Here is a 17,197-nt window from a genome sequence, read left to right on the forward strand (position 1 = left end):
ATTGGTACCAGGGATCGAACTCACGACTGCCTGCTTGCAAGGCAGGCGCTTAAGTCGCTGAGTTAAATCCCCAGCTCCAAAAGGACAACTATTGTGAAGATAACAAAATATACTGTGGTACCTATTACTGTTATCCTGGTAACCTGCTGTGAAGTTCTGTACCAATTTTACTGCATTGTCTCAATTGGCTTGGTTCTGTCTTGTTCTGTTGTATTTTACTACCTTCAAAATAACAATAATAAAAGCCCAGTGGAGAGTGAAGGTTGATGCAAGACCTTACAATGGTAATGAGGCAGTAGTGCCAGTCCCCCCAGGGGTACCTAACCTGTACACTCTCCTTTCTCACATCCCAGAACATGCTGGTTGGTTTTCACTGTTAGATTTGAAAATGTCTTCTTTTATATTCTTTTACATACAGGTTCCCAATTTGTTTTGGCCTTTGAAAATCCTCATGATCAGGCCTCTCAAATGGCGTGGACTGTGCTTCCTCAAGGGTTCAGAGACGGGAGGCCTTATCTTTTTGGACAGATGCTTTCCTGTGATTCAGTATGTTTTGAAGTTCTCCAAGTCACAGTCCTATAGTGCATAGATGATATACTGTTATGTGCTCTCTCAGAAGAGCTGTCACTACAGGCATCCATGCTCTGCTGGGAGGTCTCTAAATGTAAAGGCATTGCTTTGGGCCTTATTATATCTAAGGGAACCCCAGAAGGCCGGGGAAAGAGAAAATTAAATCAATACTTTCTTTCCTGCAGTTCAAGACCCTAAAACACCAATAGGATTTCTAGGAATTACAGGCTTTTATTGCCTTTGGATAGCAGGGTATGGTGAGATTGCAGGACCCCTCTATCAGCTTATAAAGGAAACACAAAATGCAGATGCCCATATGTTAACCTGGGGACCTGAGTCACAGACCGCATTCTAGAAGCTTAAACATGTGCTACTAGGTGCCCAGCACTAAGCCTACCAGCAAGACAATCCATATGTTGACAAAGGCAGGGCATGGTTGAGGGTACTTACCGAAGACTGAGGACTTGCTCGGCCCCTTTAAGGTATCTGAGTCATGAATTAGACATCCTAACAGCTGTGCAAGGGGTAAGTACAACTGCAAAAGCTGAATGTTGTTTGTATATCCCTGAACCTTTGGCTAATATCTCAATGGCTGTTCAAGATACTAAATGACAGGGTAATGTCATGCTAGATTCTGAAATTCCAGTATCATCTTCTTACCCTCTTTGTGCGAGGCTCTTCCTGGTGGAAACATTTGTTGGATGTATTCAACAAATTGATTTTATTATTTGGCCCATGCATACTGTTTCTTTGACTATCTCCTCCAGATTTAAAGCTACATGCCTACCCAAGATGAGAATGCACAGCACCTTTCGTGGGTAGTTGGACAGAGCTAGGCCCCTGAGGGAGTCAGTGCAGAAGATGAGAACACATTGCAACTGTGGCTGGAGGCAGATCTGTTGAATAAAGACAGAATAACTAGGCCTACATGCCTCCCCAGGGGAAAACTGATATCAGCAGGTCCAATCAAGTCTATATACACATCAGTCACCCTAGTGGATGAACAAGATCCCAGATCAATTCCTTCCTAAAAAGGTCTATGTTTTTTCCACATACACTTGCTATGCAACCTGTTTCCCCATTGGATCAATATTGGATCAATATTACCTAAGCAGCTATACTTGTAATCTCATTGCATAGTTTTGAGCCACGTTGTACCCACCTTGTGATTTAGCGCTAAAAAATTTCCTATGAGAAGTGGGCTAGTTGGCAACTCACTTTCGGGTCCCCTCCTGTCTCTCAGGAGCCATCCCTCCCAATAAACTTTTCTCTAAACACTTAACTTGCATTGTTCCTTGGAATGCGTTCTTCAGTTTTGGAGAGCACAAACGTGACATGTCTGACATCTAGCAGGCTGGAATTTATATTATTTCCCCTTATCGTGCTATATAATCTAGGCTTCCCATTGGTTCGGTTTGGTCTTTTCCTCAATTATGCTGGATTATCAAATCTTTATTACATTATTTTTTCATCGTCTTACTTTCTAGCTCTAATGTCACAACACTCATCACACACACTCATCACACACACACATATACACAAACTCCTACACTTGGGCACATTGCTTGATACTGTGAGATCACCTGCACAAGTGTTATGTCACTCTGGGTCATTTATCTGAAGATTACATGGTGCTTCACACGTCCACCACATCAGTTTCCTTGTACCGCTGCCGTGAGACCTGTGATCCGTGGAGACATGCACATGGCAACAGAGAGCAAGGCCTAGGTCTTAGCTCCTTCAGGCCCATCAGAGACGCTGAAGACCCTGGAGAGTACACTCATTCTCTTACTAGCTGAGACTCTAAGTTGGAGACTTGCCGAGGGTTCCCTGCCGACACTGCCTCTTCTCTCTTCAAACACAACTTTGAAAATTTCTGAAACTTTTTAAAGGCCCAGAGTTCCCAAAGTGGAAACAACAAGCGACTTACCTTACATCCCAATCAATCTGAAAAACAAAGGCAATGAATGCAAGGATACCTTCTCTCTTTGGAATTCCTCTTTCCATCTGACCCCTGGAATGTGGCCTTTATCTTCAGGATCAGAGAGATGTTAATGACATATTTTCTTTCAGATTCAAGCAGTTCTAAAGCCACAGTTTGTCTTTTAGCTTTAAAAACAAATGAAGAAATTTTTGTTATCCATTCCTTCCCAAAACGCTAAGGAATAATAGAAAACAGTAAAATCATATTGGAAACAATATCAGTAAGATTTTAGAAATTGGAAAACGGAAAGGACACATGACAATTCATTGAATGGGGCAAAAGATGCAAACTTTTTTGTGAGAGGGAGTGCACTGAAAAGTAACAAGAAGACTGAGAGATTAGAGCTACCAGCCACAGAAGTGAAAATAGTGTCATGCTAGAAACAAATCAAATGGTGGAAATCTACATAAGGTGCCACTGATGTCTTCACCTACAAGCCACTCTTCCTTCCAGCCCACAGGAAGTGGAAAAAACAAACCTAGAGAAGGTCTGGCTTGGGGATCTGGGCTAAGAATCTGCACATTTAGAGGGTAAACTGAGATGCTAACAGGAAAAGAGGGTGCAGAGAAGCTGAGTAGTGAGCCACCCCTCGGTCGCCTCCCACTGCAGGACCCAGAATACCAGATTAATACACCAGGCAAGGAGATTGGAGGAGGGTCTTACAAACTCAATACAGCCAACGGTGGTGGCACATACCTGTAATCCCAGCACTCTGGGAGGCTGAGGCAGGAGGATCACAAGTTTGAATTCAGTCTGGAAACTTAGCAATTTAGTAAGACTCTGTCTTGAAATTTAAAGTTAAATTTTAAAGGACTAGGGAAGTAGTTCAGTTCAGTCCCTAGGTCTAATCCCTAGTACTGCAAAAGATAAAAATCACAATCCAAAGAAAAAAGACCCTCGGACATTGACATAAAGAGTTTACCTACAAAAGTTAATTTTGCTACCTGCGTTAGCCTGTCTATAATGAAGCCTACTTGTTGACAAGCCTAGATAATACAAAATTTCCAGAATTTATTTAGCCCTCTCTCTCAAACGTAAATTATCTAAGAATCCTCAGGTATTTCAATAAGCTTACACCACAGAAGAGAGGATAAAAGTATGCATATCTTTATTTATGCTCTCCTTTATTACCAGTATATGTTTGTGATACACAGTGATTACACTGAGCTTGGTATTTGGGTCATACGTGTGTATACAGGACCTCTTGATCAGTTTTACTTCCTCTGCTGGCCCTTCTCTTCTCCTTTCTCCTAAAACCTCTTCCCATGTCTACAGAATCTATCTCCGTATTTGTGGCTGTTTTATTTTGTTCTTTAAGTCATTTATATTTTTGGTCTTTCATTCAACCTTTTGGTGATTGACTTATTTCACTTATTATTATGGTCTTAAGATCCATCCAGTTTCCTACAAGTGATTGAAATGTATCCTTCTTTGTTGTTCTGTATCCATTCATCTGATGATGGGCATACAGGTTGCTTACATGATTTAAATTTAACTATTGTGAGTTTTGTTCCCATCAACTTGAATACATGTGCATCACTATAGTACGAGGACTTACGGTATTTTGGAAAGATACCCAGGAGGGGTATAGCTGAGTCAAATAGAATTTATATTCTTAGTTTTTTGATAAGTCTCCATATTGATTTCCAAAATGGCTGTACAAGTTTACAGTCCCACCTATAATGTAATAGGTTTTCTTTTTCCCCATATGCTTGCCAGCATTATAAACATTTATTTAGGGGAGATATGGTAAAGAAACAGAAACAATGCAGATACAAATGAAAACTTCAAATAATTATATAATTAATATTCCTAAAGAGAGGGCTGGGGATTTAGCTCAGCGGCATAAGCACCTGCCTTGCAAGCAGGCGGTCGTGAGTTTAATCCCCTGTACCAATACAAAAAAAAATATTCTTAAAGAGATTTGAAAAAATATTCTAGCCATTGTAAATTACAAGATGCTATTTATATTTTTTTAATTTAGTTATTTTTATTTTTAAAATTTATTTTTTTACTTATTTTTGAGACAAGGGCTTGCCATCCAGTTCAGGTTGGTCTTGAACTCACGATGTAGCCCAGACTGGCTGCAAACTCACAGCAATCCTCCTGTATCAGGCTCCCAAGTGCTGGGATCATAAGTGAGCTTCACATTAGCTACAAGATGCTATGTTTAAAAAGGAGAGAATAATTTTTAAAAGAAACTTCTTGACATTTACAAGACATAGTAAGAATTAAAATGGTAAAAGATAAAACCAAAGAGATACAACCTCCCCCACTTCCCCAAAAAAGCAAACAAGAAGAGATACAATGAAACAAAACAGAAGCAAAAAACATGGCAGTTGAGAAAATCAATACAGAAGATCCAACATCAACTTAGTAGAAGTTTTGAACAAAAAGAAGGAAATGAATGAGAGGACATTACCAAACGAACAGAGGAAAACATCCTATGCCATCTGTCCCCAGAGGAAGGGAACTACTATGCTCTGTGTAATTAATGCAGAAGACTCATGTCAGTGTAAGGCACAGCAGGACGACAGGAATACATGAAGTTACCAAAGAGAAAAGTAACAGACACAGGACTGGAGATCAGAATGGTATTGGACTTTCCAACAGCAACATTAGAAGCTAGAAGACACAGAGATATTGCTTCAAAATGAGAGGGGAAAACGTTTTTCTATTAAGTCAAATTAACAATAAAGTATGTGGAAATAACAGGGAATGTATTCTATCAAAATAAAGAGTAAACCAAAATACTAAGGACACTCAAGATGAACAAGCATAATCATCAATGACAACCAAACTGGAATCTAACATGGGAGAAATGTGAAAAAAATTCCTAGGAAAACGGAGGTCCCAGGATGACAGCAGTGTGAGGGACCAGAGTGGCACAGGATGACAGAGATCTTGAGGCAGATGCTTTAAAGGAAAAATAAACCTAAATTATAGAGTTAGTGTTACATTGCTGAGAAAAATGCAAGAAGATCTATGTGAATGAAAGCTATAAAAAGATAGGAACACTATAAATGCTCTTTGAACAGAAGACTCAATACTGTCAACATGACAATTTCCTGAAAATTGAAATAAAAATATGATCTAGAATTAGACTCGCTCATATGAGATCACTTGACTGTGATCAGTTCAATTCAGTGGGGGAAAAGAAGGAATTTCAGTAAATAGTACTGAAGTTAACTGAGGGAAAAATTAACCTGAATCTCTCCCTCCCACTATACATTAAAACTTATTTAAATCATAGTCTTTTTGCTCTTCAAAACAGGATCTCGCTATGTAGCTCAGGCTGGTCTTGAATGTATTATGCAAGACAGCCTTGATCTTGCAGCCATCTTCCTGCCTCAGCCTCCCGAGTGCTGGGATTACAGGCATGTGCCACCATGCCCTAAATCATTGTTGTATGAGAAAGGTAAAATTATAAAAATTTCAGGAGAAAACACATGATAATAACTTTGTAACCTTGAGACAGACAAAGGTTTCTTGGAAGGATGTGAAAGTCATAAACTATTTAAAAAGTTTTTAAATAGGTGGATTGGACTTCATTAAATCTTAAAACATCTGTTCATCAAACGACTATTAAGAAAATGAAAAGGCAAGTCACAGACTAGAATAAACTAATCTCAACACCTGCATCAGATGGAGAACTCATACAAATTAGAAAAAAAGACAACTCAATTTAAAATTTGGGCAAAGGATTTAAACAGGTACTTCATAAAAGATCGGTGAACAACCAATAAGCATATGAGGAAAATATGTTCAGTATCAGCTGTCATTAGGAAAGTACAAATTAAAAAACCACAGTCTCATCTCAGTGCACACCTGTGGGAATGGCTGTCATCACAAAGACTGCTCACTTCCAGAATCAGGCAGGATGTAAGGCAAACAGAGTCCTCATACACTGCTGGTGGGCACATAAAATCATCTAAGCACTTAGGAAGGTGACTTGACATTTCCTTTTAAAGTTAAACATAATCTTAATGTCTAACCCAGAGATTCTGTTCCTAGCTATATACTCAACATAAATGAGCACATACATTAAAAAAAAATCTGGCACAAAAATACCTACAGACATTTTGTTCATAATAGTCCCAAAGAGAAAACAATACAAATGTCCACCATCAGAGAATGGTACATTAATTTAGTGTTATTAATAAACAGGACTGAATAATCAACTGAATTAAGAGTAACAATATGGATGAATCTCAAAAAACATTATGCTGAGAGAAAAATGCCAAGTACAAAAGAGTGGGTGTCATATTATTTCATTTATATGAAGTTCAATCCAGTAACAAATGCTGGCAGGGCTGTGGGAAAAAAGGAACCCTTCTCCGCTGCTGGTGGGAGTGTAGACTGGTACAATCACAGTGGAAATCAGTGTGGAGACTCGTCAAAAACTACGATTAGAGGTCCTGTTCTACCCAGCTATTCCCCCTCTGGGTATTTTCCCAGAAGAACTGAAAACATCATACCACAGCGATATGTGTGCACTCATGTTTATAGCACCACATTTTGTAATAACTAAATCTTGGAAATAACCCAAATGCCCATCAACTAAGGAATGGATTTTTTTTAAATGTGCTTTTTTTTTTTTTTTTTTTTTGGTGCCAGGAATTAAACTCGTGTCCTCATGCTTGCCAGGCAGGCGCTTATGTGACTGAGCTAAATCCCCAGCCCAAGATGTGGTATTTTTATACAATGGAGTACTATTAAACTGTAAAGAAAGAAAAACTTGAGGCTTTTATAGGTAACTGGATGCAACGAAAGACCATGCTCATGAGTGAAATAAATCAGACTTGCCTGTGTAAACATCATATTGTCTCCCTAGTATAAGAAACTGAAAGAGTAAATAAGATCCAAAAGGAACAATAGATATTGTGAAATGGAAAGAAACTGCTCAAAAGGAAAGAACAACTGGGATGGGAGAAAGGAGAAAAGAAGGAAAAAGAAAAAATATGTATGCATATATATACATGAGCTAGCTAAGATAATTGTACTACTAGTACTACTAGTTCATCGAAAGGAACAGTTAGTGCTTATAAAAGAAAGAGACAAAACTAATGTATGATAGCAGAAGGCACAGTGATAGTTCTTTGATAAAATATTGGCTGGAAAGATGTATGAGAGAACTTTCTAGAGAACTTTTCTAGAACTTTCTACGGAGATATTGAATATGTCGGTCTGGCTAGAGATCACAGTGGATACACCTATGTAAAAAGTCAACAAGCTCAAATGTAATCTCTGAACTGTACTCTACATCAATCAACCCTCAGCAAAATAGCAAGACAAATGTTTTTTAAACACAGGAGCAAATACCAAAAGAAGCTGTCGAAAGAGTCCAGAGTAGTAACTGTTGTTTTCGTAACAAAACTTTTAGTACTACTTATTTTGCAAGTATTTAATAATTAAATAATTTTTAAAAATTACCTTCCCAAATAGTTGGGGGAATTGGTACTGTCTGACACACAGGAAGTGTTCAAGAATGATTAATGGTATGAATGAAAAGATGGAGAGCCAGGGGGAGAGAAGAAAATCAGCCTGATTCAGTGTTTTATAACCATGGAAGATTATTAATACAATAATATATATCTCTGACTAAATAATTCACACATTTTCATCCTTCTTCTCCATGAACCTTATGTGTTTTTTTTTTTCTAAAGGACTACATTACTAGATGTCATGAATGCCCAGAATCACGATGTAGAGGTATCACTTCTAGTAAGTTCTTTCACCTCTGTGGGCTTTGATTGCTTCATTTGAAAAAAGACCAGGTGGTTTCATGTATCCACTGAGTCTGTCATGTCAGGATTCTAGCCCTCACTTTCTAATCTGTGTTCTATCTTGTTCTCTAAAATTTCGGTCTGAATTTCCCCATGGAACTTACCAGCTAAAGAGGTTTCACATAAAACATTATCCAAGGAGCTGTGTCTACCCTGGCCAGCTTCCTTGAGTTTATCAGGATGGTCCTTTGTGACATATTCTTCCCCCCACTCTTTGCCATCCTTGGGCTGCCTCCACATGCCAGATGAAAGGTGGCCTTTAGGCTGGATATCAGCTGGGATACAAGACTTGAGGTTTTCATCTGTTTCTGGAGTCGTTGGGTTCACTCCTAAAAAATAACATCTGTGATCAAGATCATTCTTTTTAAGTAAAAAATAGCATTTGTTGTTAACTCTTAACTAATATACCCTGGTTTGGATACAACCATTCCTCAAGGACTAAATATATAAATTAAGGATTTAAAGTTTCCTGGATCAGGAGGGGTCATCTCTCTCTACTTCTGGTCTATGCATCCTCTACTCTGTGTGTATAGTCTCTACTAAAGAACAATTTTTTAAAAAACGAATTCGTAATGCAATAGAACTAACTTAGAATATATGTATTGATTCCTCACATATGCTTCCTTTCAGGTGAATACACAAAATGTCTGCAGCCCCTCTAGGAGAAAAGTAGAAAGAGGAGGACTGCCAGAGACAATGTCTTTTTTTGCAATTTATCCCCTTGACTCTGATGCTGGTAAATTGGAAAAAGGAAGGAGGAAGGTGAAATAATATATAAAATATTGGTGAACTGTCAACTCAGTGGATAACTTTTGAATCAAACCAGAAGAGTGCAATCTGTGGAACATTTATATCATGAAACAGTCACCTGTGAGACTTGGGCAAATGCTAATTCATGAGTAATTGAACTGAGCCAGCAAAACCCAAAACTACTGGATTTGTCCTAACTTCTCCAGTCTTTCTTTCTCCTAAGGATTAAGTAACCCACTAATCAACTCTAGTTTACCTCTTGAATCTTAGTAATTCATTGGAATTCCTTATCTTGCCTGAGTTCTTTCATGCCTGGTTTGAGACTGAGGAAGTTGAAGTGGGAAAGAACACAATTTCTGGAAGGAAAAAAGAGCTGAAGGAGAAGAGCCACTTACCAGGACCCATCATTCCCTTCACGTTACTGTCTCCCACATGAACGGGTCTGGACTCCGGGGCTGTGGAGAAAGGAGAGCTTTCATTCAGTGTTCATTCGGTATCATAGCTAACTGCCTTCAAGAAGCCAGGCACTGAAGACAGACACAGATTTTATAGTCTGAGGGGAAAAACAGAGAACTGGAAAGAAGGAAGGAAAAAAGGAAGGGAGGGAGGAAGATAGAATTATGTACAGTGTGGCAAGCACTCTTTTCTCAGCTCAGTAAAAGATATATAACAGTGGTACTTACCTCGAATGATTGTGTAAGAATTAAGCAGGTTCATGCATTTAAACTGCTTAAAGTAGTACCTGAAATTCTGCAAAAGCTGAATTGTTTTTTAACTATGACAGCGATGTAGTGGCAGTGGTGATGATGGTAATAATGATGACCAGAGTGGTGTGATGCTGTTCAAATGCAAACCAGGCTCTGTCACTCATCTGATTGGCTTCCCAATGGCTTCCATTTCAGTGTAAATCCCTAAGTCCTTACGATGATCATATACCCTAAAATATTTGCTCCCCAACCCTGCCAGCTGCCTCATGGTTGCTGCTGTTACTTGTTTTTAACTGGATCTTTTTCTGTTTCACTTGTCCACCCTGGTCTTCTTGCCAGGCTTTGGACATATCAATAACGTTCTCCCCGGGACTTTGGGACTGGCTGGTCCCCCTCTTCCTTTCTGTATCCCTAAGCAAACTCTCTCCCTTTCACATTTTTACCTGGCACCCTATCTAGAATTGCAATTCACATTTATTTTTTCCTTAATTTAACACCATCTAACATGCAACATATATTCCTTGTCTTGTTCATTATCTGCTTCCCTCAAAGAAAGGTGCCATGAACTTTGGTTGTTTTGTTCATTACTTAAGCAGGGCCAGGGAAAAATGGATGGATTAGGAAAGAAGGAAAGAAGGAAGGAAAGAAGGAAGAGAGGGAGGGAGAGAAGGAGGAAGGGAGACAGATTATGAGGGAGGAGAAAAACTCTAGGGTGCTATGAAAAGTCTATTAGGGCAGCAAGTGACATGGATTTGATGCAGAGAAAGGTTGGTACCAAAAAGGATGGTGTCAGGAATATTTTCTAATATTTCATGATTTAAAGTTTGGCAGCATTGATGTCACATGAGGTCATTAGAAACACCAAAGCTCAGGCCTCAGCACAGAGTGGCTGAATCCAAACCTTATTTCAACAGTGTTGTAGCAATTTCACATTGGAGAGGAGATATTAGAGCCCCGGCCCAGAGACCTTGGAGGGTGAATAGGAGTTAACCAGTTAACCAGAAAGGTAAAAGGGAGGAAGGGACATGAGTAGAGGGAATAACAAATGTGAAGGGCCAGAAACCACAGACTGCAGGGCACCGCAAGATCTAAAAGAATATAGAGATAGAGTTAGAGGGTAATAGAAGATGAATCTGAGATAAAAGCAGAGGCTACTTAGTACACAGCCATGTAAACCGTGTTAAGAAATTTGGACTAGACTTCTGGGAGAACATGGAGGATAGATAGCAGCAGCTACAGAGGCTCTCTGAGATACCCCGCTTAGTGTCCAGAAAGGGGTGGAGTCCTAAGCAATGGGAGATACACCCTGCCGACCCAGGAACAAACTAAGCTAAGAGAAAACCAACTAGAAACGTAATCTCAGTGCTATAACAGGAACAGATAAAATCTCAGCACGGAAGCTGGATCCCGTGCCTTTGGAAGCCATGATTTGAATTTCCTGCTACCACTGCTGCGTCCAAATCAGCACAGCAGGGAGAGAGATGCGTGAAAACTCTGAAAGTGGGAATCGATGAACAGAGTTGAGAACGGGACTGGCAGGGAGCCCTGCATCAACCTGCAGTGAGTGAGCAGAACAGGGACCCTTCCATAGAGTAGGAGGCTTCAGCAAAGGACATACTGGGACTGGGCAGACTTGCCAAAACAGGACACTGCAGTAACTTTAGTCGCATATTCCCCTCTCAAGCGGGATTGGTGGGAAGTGCCTGGCCTGGGTGATGCCGCTGACTAAGACCCAGTAGGCGAGTCCAACATAGGTCCCAGTGCCTGGCGGTACACCCTAGCAGTGAAGCCTTCGGTAGGTTGACCTGGAGGGGCAGGCCCAGCACAGGCTGCCCAGGTCTATGTCTCTCTAGTGCACTGCAGTGGGTGGGAACACCTAGCCAGCACAATTCAAACAAACTGTAACAGTCAAAGAAAGAAATGGGGCCTCCTATATATGCTTGTATGGAAGGAACAAAAAGTACGGGAAGACGAAGCAACAAGAAAGGGTCCTCAGTCCCCAATCCTGAGAACACTGATCCAGGAAACGTGAATGCAAAGGAGAATGAGGAAAGAAAACATGCACTATCAGACACGGCACCAATAGACATAAAGTGATATCTCCAGAGCCTCATAGATGAGTTCAAAAGTGAAGTATTTAATGAAATAAAGCAAGATATAAGTAGAATAGTTAGAGAAATGCTAAGCACTGCCCAAGAAAAAAACAGATGGTAGAATGGAAGAACAGAAAAAAAGGGGAGAATTGTTTGATGGAGAAAATAGAGAAAACATAGAATACATGAAGCAGGTTCAAAGAGATTATCAGGAAACTAAAAACTCTATCGAAAGCTGGCATTACAGCTTGAAAGAAACTATGGACAGGTTATCTGAACTGGAGGGCAGATTTGCAATGTGGGAGCATGAAATGAAAAACTTAAAAATAACAAGAAAACAAACAGCAATAATACAAAGGCTAGAAGATGATAAGAGGATCTATAACTTAAGAATTAAGAACATAAAAGAAGAAGTAGGGACACAAACAAATGGACTACAAAAGCTATTCACAGAAATAATCCAAGAGAATTTTTCTAATTTAGCAAAAGGTAAAGATACTCAGATGTATGAGGCATACAGGACCCCAGCCACCTACAACCCAAACAGAGTTACACCCAGGCATATAATAATCAAAATTCCAGAAATCCAATATAAGAACAGAATACTAAAAGCCATCAAAGACAGGAAACAGATCACTTACAAGGGAACACTCATCAGAATTACAGCAGACTTCTCAGCACAAACCATCAAATCACGAAGAGCATGGGGTGAAATAATTCAAGCTTTGAAAGATAATAACCTCCAGCCAAGATTGATGTATCCTGCACAACTGTCCCTAGAAATTGATGGAAAAACAAGGTACTTCCAGGATAAAGAGGAACTAGGGGAATTTGCAACCACCAATTCAACTCTACAGAGAATACTGCAGAATATTCTAAAAAAGGAAAATACCAAGATTCTAGAAATAGTGGCAGAGAGGCCACAATGAATGGAGCAGAAAGCGAAATAAAGAAGACAAATGACAGAAAAAGTTCTCAACAGAAATGAGGCAGAGAAGGTTGGATGGTAGGAACAGCTAATTTTAGAGAAAACAAGACATTATAATAGCTAGTACTGATTTAGTATCATCTTGTTTTGAAGTCCCATCAAGCTTTTATTCTTCTGTCTCTATCAGTCTTAACAGGTTATATCTTGTTGGATTTTATTATATCTGATAATACAAGCAAAAACTTTTATAGACAAGGAGATTATACAGAAACCATTGTTCATTTTCTGATAGTTGGTTCTAAATACCCTGTAATACTGTCATTCTCTTGAATGGTTTTACATTGTCTTGATATGTTTGGTGCTACAGTATCCTAAGTTATACTCAAAGATTTCAAGGAAAGAGACACTATGGTAACTACTTTTATGCCAGGATATCTTGTGGTGAAACACTATTTTGCTTAAATGGTTATGCTTTGACCTGAGCTGTTTTGTTGTTATGCCCTCTTTTATCTCAGTCTTCTTTTTTTAAAATTATTTACTTTTTTATTTTTATATTTTTAATTAAGGGAAAAATAAAAAAATAGCAGGATACATTATAGTAACACACTTTGATTTCCTATTAACTTGATTTGAAACCCTGTATTGCCCTCACCATCTTGCTATGACCGATTTTCCCCTATTCTGCTTTGCTTGATAGTACCAAGTTCGAAAGTATAGGCAACAACTGTGAAGACAATAAGATTCATTATGACGCCTATTCTGGTTGACTATTATCTTCTTTTAAAGTCCCGTAATGTCTCCAATGTTTTGGTTTTATTCTTTACTATTTTGTTCAATTTTATTATAACTGATGATATAGGCAATTCTTTTTAAGATAGCAAGAGGCAGTATGGTAACCATTGTTGATCACCTAGTATTTTGTTTTTACATTATCTATTATGTCCATCCTTTTGATCTGACTGACTCTGTTCTGATATGTCACATTTGGTTTTATTCTCTTCAAAAAAAAGTAATAAGAACTGTGGGAGTAATAAAACCCAAAATGTGTAATTGTCATTGTACAAAAGAGAGGAAAACAAAGTGCTCTAAACGATATAACTGCATGTACATTTAAGTGTATAAGATAGATAACCATATTACTGAGTTTTGTTGGATCACTGAACAGAACTGTTTGCACTCTCACTATTTTAAAGTCCACTTTATATGCTTCAATTTTGTAACTTGAACAACTATCTCTAAGATAACAATATGTTATCTACTAACTAGTGATTTCCTACTGTTTATTCTTTCTGAAATTCTGTATAATTTGTACCCTTTTTATGCTTTTTATTTCTTTTTCTCCTTAAATAAAATTTAAAAAAAAGAAAGAAATTTGGGCTTTATTTTGAGGACAATCTGGAAGCCAAACAGAATTTATGAAGGAGCAACCATAAGTAGGAGGAAAATCAAGGAAGCACAGAAAATAGCCTAAAGGAAATAGATAAATAAATAAGTAAATAAGTCATCCTAAGGAAACAGGAACCTAAGGTACAAATTATGAAGAAGAGGAAAGAAAGAGTCTTGGTTAAAGGGAAGGATGGAAGCCAATACTGCGAAGGTCAAATAAATAGGAGATAAGAAAGAGGAAATTGATCATGGAATTGTATCATTCAAAAAATTAGCTCTCAGGGCTGAGGATACAGTTGTGGTAGGTGTTTGCCTAGTGTGCCCAGGCCCTAGGTTTCATCCTTAGCACTGGGGAAAAAAAACCAAACAGGTTAGCTTTCAATTTTCCTAAGCAAGAGTAACTAGGTGAGAGTAATAGGGGAGAAGAGCCTAGTTACATAAAAAAACCTTCTTGAAGTCCTCTTGGGTAGGAGAAGGAATCCAAAGGAAAGGTAAATCTGGTCCTGCAGAAGCACATACTTAAACTTGTCAGTTGTACACTTAGTGTATGAATGAAGCTTTTGCATCGAGGACACAGTTCAGGCATTGCCTTTTAAAATGGAGGCTTAGCCATTTATGGAAAGCAGCCTCAAAGACTGTTCCCCAGTCACCCCCATGTCCTTTATATAATTCCTGTAGGATTCACGTCCGTATGTAATTCCTTTCTTTGAGTAGGAGCTGGAGTGAATGATTGGCTTTTAACGAATACAATATGGCAGAAAGACTAGGATGCCACTTCCAAGATTAGATTATAAAAAGTCTACGGATTTCATCTTGAACATTCCCTCAGATCATTTGTGCTGGGGGAAGCCAGCTGTCACGTTGTAAGGCAGCGGCTTTGAGAAGCTCATGTCACAAGGACCAGGACCCTTTAACAGCCACGTGAGTAAGCTTGGCAGTAGATGCCCCCTAGCAGACTGTGCACACCAGATGAGCTCAGCCGTGGCCAGTGCCTTGATTGCAAGCTTGCCTGAGACCCTAAGCCAGTGGCATTCAGCAAATCTATACAAAGAGTTCTTACTAAGAAAACTTGCAAGATAATGAATGTTTACTGCTCTTAGCACTAAATTTTGGGCAATAGATAACAAATGCACTAATTCTCATTAAAAATGGATAAGCCAACACTTTCTGAAAGTTTAGTTCTTTGACCCTAAATTTTAATATGTTACCACCAACTGTATCTGGAATATTTGATTACAGCACATTAACCCCAAATATTCTGCAGCAATTTAGTAGAATAAACTATAACCACATGTAAATAGCATGAAAAGAATGAGGAGTTGTCAGGAAAACTGTTCATTTAAATCCATATGGGGCCTGGAATCATCTGAATCAGCTGTTTTCAGTGAAATGAACAAGCCCTGTGATTATTCCTTTCCTGAAAGGCCTGGTCCATTGCCTAAAAATGTACACATTTGTTTTAAAATGTAACTTTTGATACTTTATCTTGTGAACTTGTGCAGCTGTCTGCAATCTGCCAATGATCATCTCTGCTTTCCAAACCAATCCTGAACTCTTTCTCCAGTGAGGATCATCCTTCCATGACTTGCTCTCCCAGTTACAAAGCAAAGACAACAGAACCACGCACGGACCCAATCCCCATTACATCAAGTGAGTCCTGGCTGCACCAGCTGTCTCTTAAATTCCTACAGCATCAGAAAAATAAAGAGGGACTCCCCATAAAAGCCACTTGATTCTGATTTTTATATGCTTACTGTCTGTGACACTATAAGCCAAATTGTTCCCTAAGCCATAAGGATACAAAAACACAAACCCTTCCTTAGAGGAGAATGACGCTTGATTGAGAAATCATTGAGCCTACCTTTTGAGGACTTTCTATAGAAGACCAAAAATAAATAAATGAATAAATGAATAAGGGAAAGCCACGTAAACAGTGTGAATTTCTACATTCACTTTTCTGTGTAGAGATGCTTTGTAAGACATTGTTGAGAATACACAGATGAGCCAAACATTTTAAAAATGTATTGTTTCCTGAGTTGTACCCAGCCCCATGATCTCCTTGGTTGGAAAGCTAGTTTCCTTATACTGCCAGGGTGCCATTCTGTAAGCTCTGTTCCCATCCCTCAGCTCAGGGATGTGGTTGGTGACTGTTACAGCTCACATATAGCACTAGCTGTGTTATTTTTTGTCTTGTTTTGTTTCAGAGAAGAATGGGTACTGAGTCAGAGTGCCAATGAAAACACAATTTTAGAGTAAAATTTGTAAGTTCTTTCATATGGTTGGTATAGTATAAATCATTTTAAATCCAGTTGAAACAAAAGAATCCAAACTAGTGTTTTCCTGAAAATCTTCAAAACTGGGCAAATTTTCAGGAGCTCTTGAGTCCCCTGGATCCTCCTAACTTCTGGTGATAAGGAAAAATTATGGGCGGTATATCGTGTTCCTCTACTAAAGAGGAGCATTTAAGTTCATTCTTATTACTGTACCCACAGGTTCTAGAAATCAGGGTGGGGGAATACTTGGTTCATTGACCATGATTTGTGCACTGTACCTTTTTCATAGGCCTGAGAAGGCAAAATATTGGTAAAGTCTTCATTTGGCAGAACAGGTTCAGGAATGTTGATGGAACGGAAAGGGCTTCCTTGTGCTTGTGCAGGCCCAGCCTGGGTACTGTGTTCTTCTTTTTGAGTTTTCCTGGGAAAGGGATACAACAAAGGTAGTTTTCTTCTTGGATTTATCCGGAGGGGATTTAGTTCATAGCAACTTGAGAAAATGTCCAAATTATTAGGTTGAGTCATAAAAATAGCTATTTTCATAAATTAAAAATGGTTCATTAAACCATCAGGCATGGTGGCACGTGCCTGTAATTCTAATACTTGGGAGGGCTGAGGCAGGAGGATTGCTGGGAGTTCGAGGCCAGTCTGTACATAGTGAGTACAGACCAGCCTGAACTGCATAGGGAGACCCTATCTCAAACAAACAAGCAAATTGAA

The 17,197-nt window shown here is 38.9% G+C and overlaps 1 protein-coding gene across 5 annotated transcripts in view; it reads right to left on the bottom strand.

Annotated features, from left to right (window-relative positions):
• The window catches only part of Arhgef33 (Rho guanine nucleotide exchange factor 33), a 114,979-nt gene that overhangs the window by 58,068 nt on the left and 39,714 nt on the right, over nucleotides 1–17,197 (bottom strand). For all 5 annotated transcript variants that reach the window (XM_063229529.1, XM_063229543.1, XM_063229548.1 and 2 more), the window contains exons 7-10: nucleotides 16,756–16,898; nucleotides 9,486–9,545; nucleotides 8,445–8,669; nucleotides 2,550–2,679 (exon numbers count right to left, since the gene is read on the bottom strand). In XM_063229529.1, coding sequence (XP_063085599.1) covers nucleotides 2,550–2,679; nucleotides 8,445–8,669; nucleotides 9,486–9,545; nucleotides 16,756–16,898 — 558 coding nt within the window. The remainder of the gene's footprint in view (nucleotides 1–2,549; nucleotides 2,680–8,444; nucleotides 8,670–9,485; nucleotides 9,546–16,755; nucleotides 16,899–17,197) is intronic.

This window comes from Cavia porcellus, unplaced genomic scaffold (genome assembly GCF_034190915.1).
Source record: "Cavia porcellus strain 051 isolate PalLab524CR breed Dunkin Hartley unplaced genomic scaffold, mCavPor4.1 scaffold_1, whole genome shotgun sequence".
NCBI classification, from domain to species: domain Eukaryota; kingdom Metazoa; phylum Chordata; class Mammalia; order Rodentia; family Caviidae; genus Cavia; species Cavia porcellus.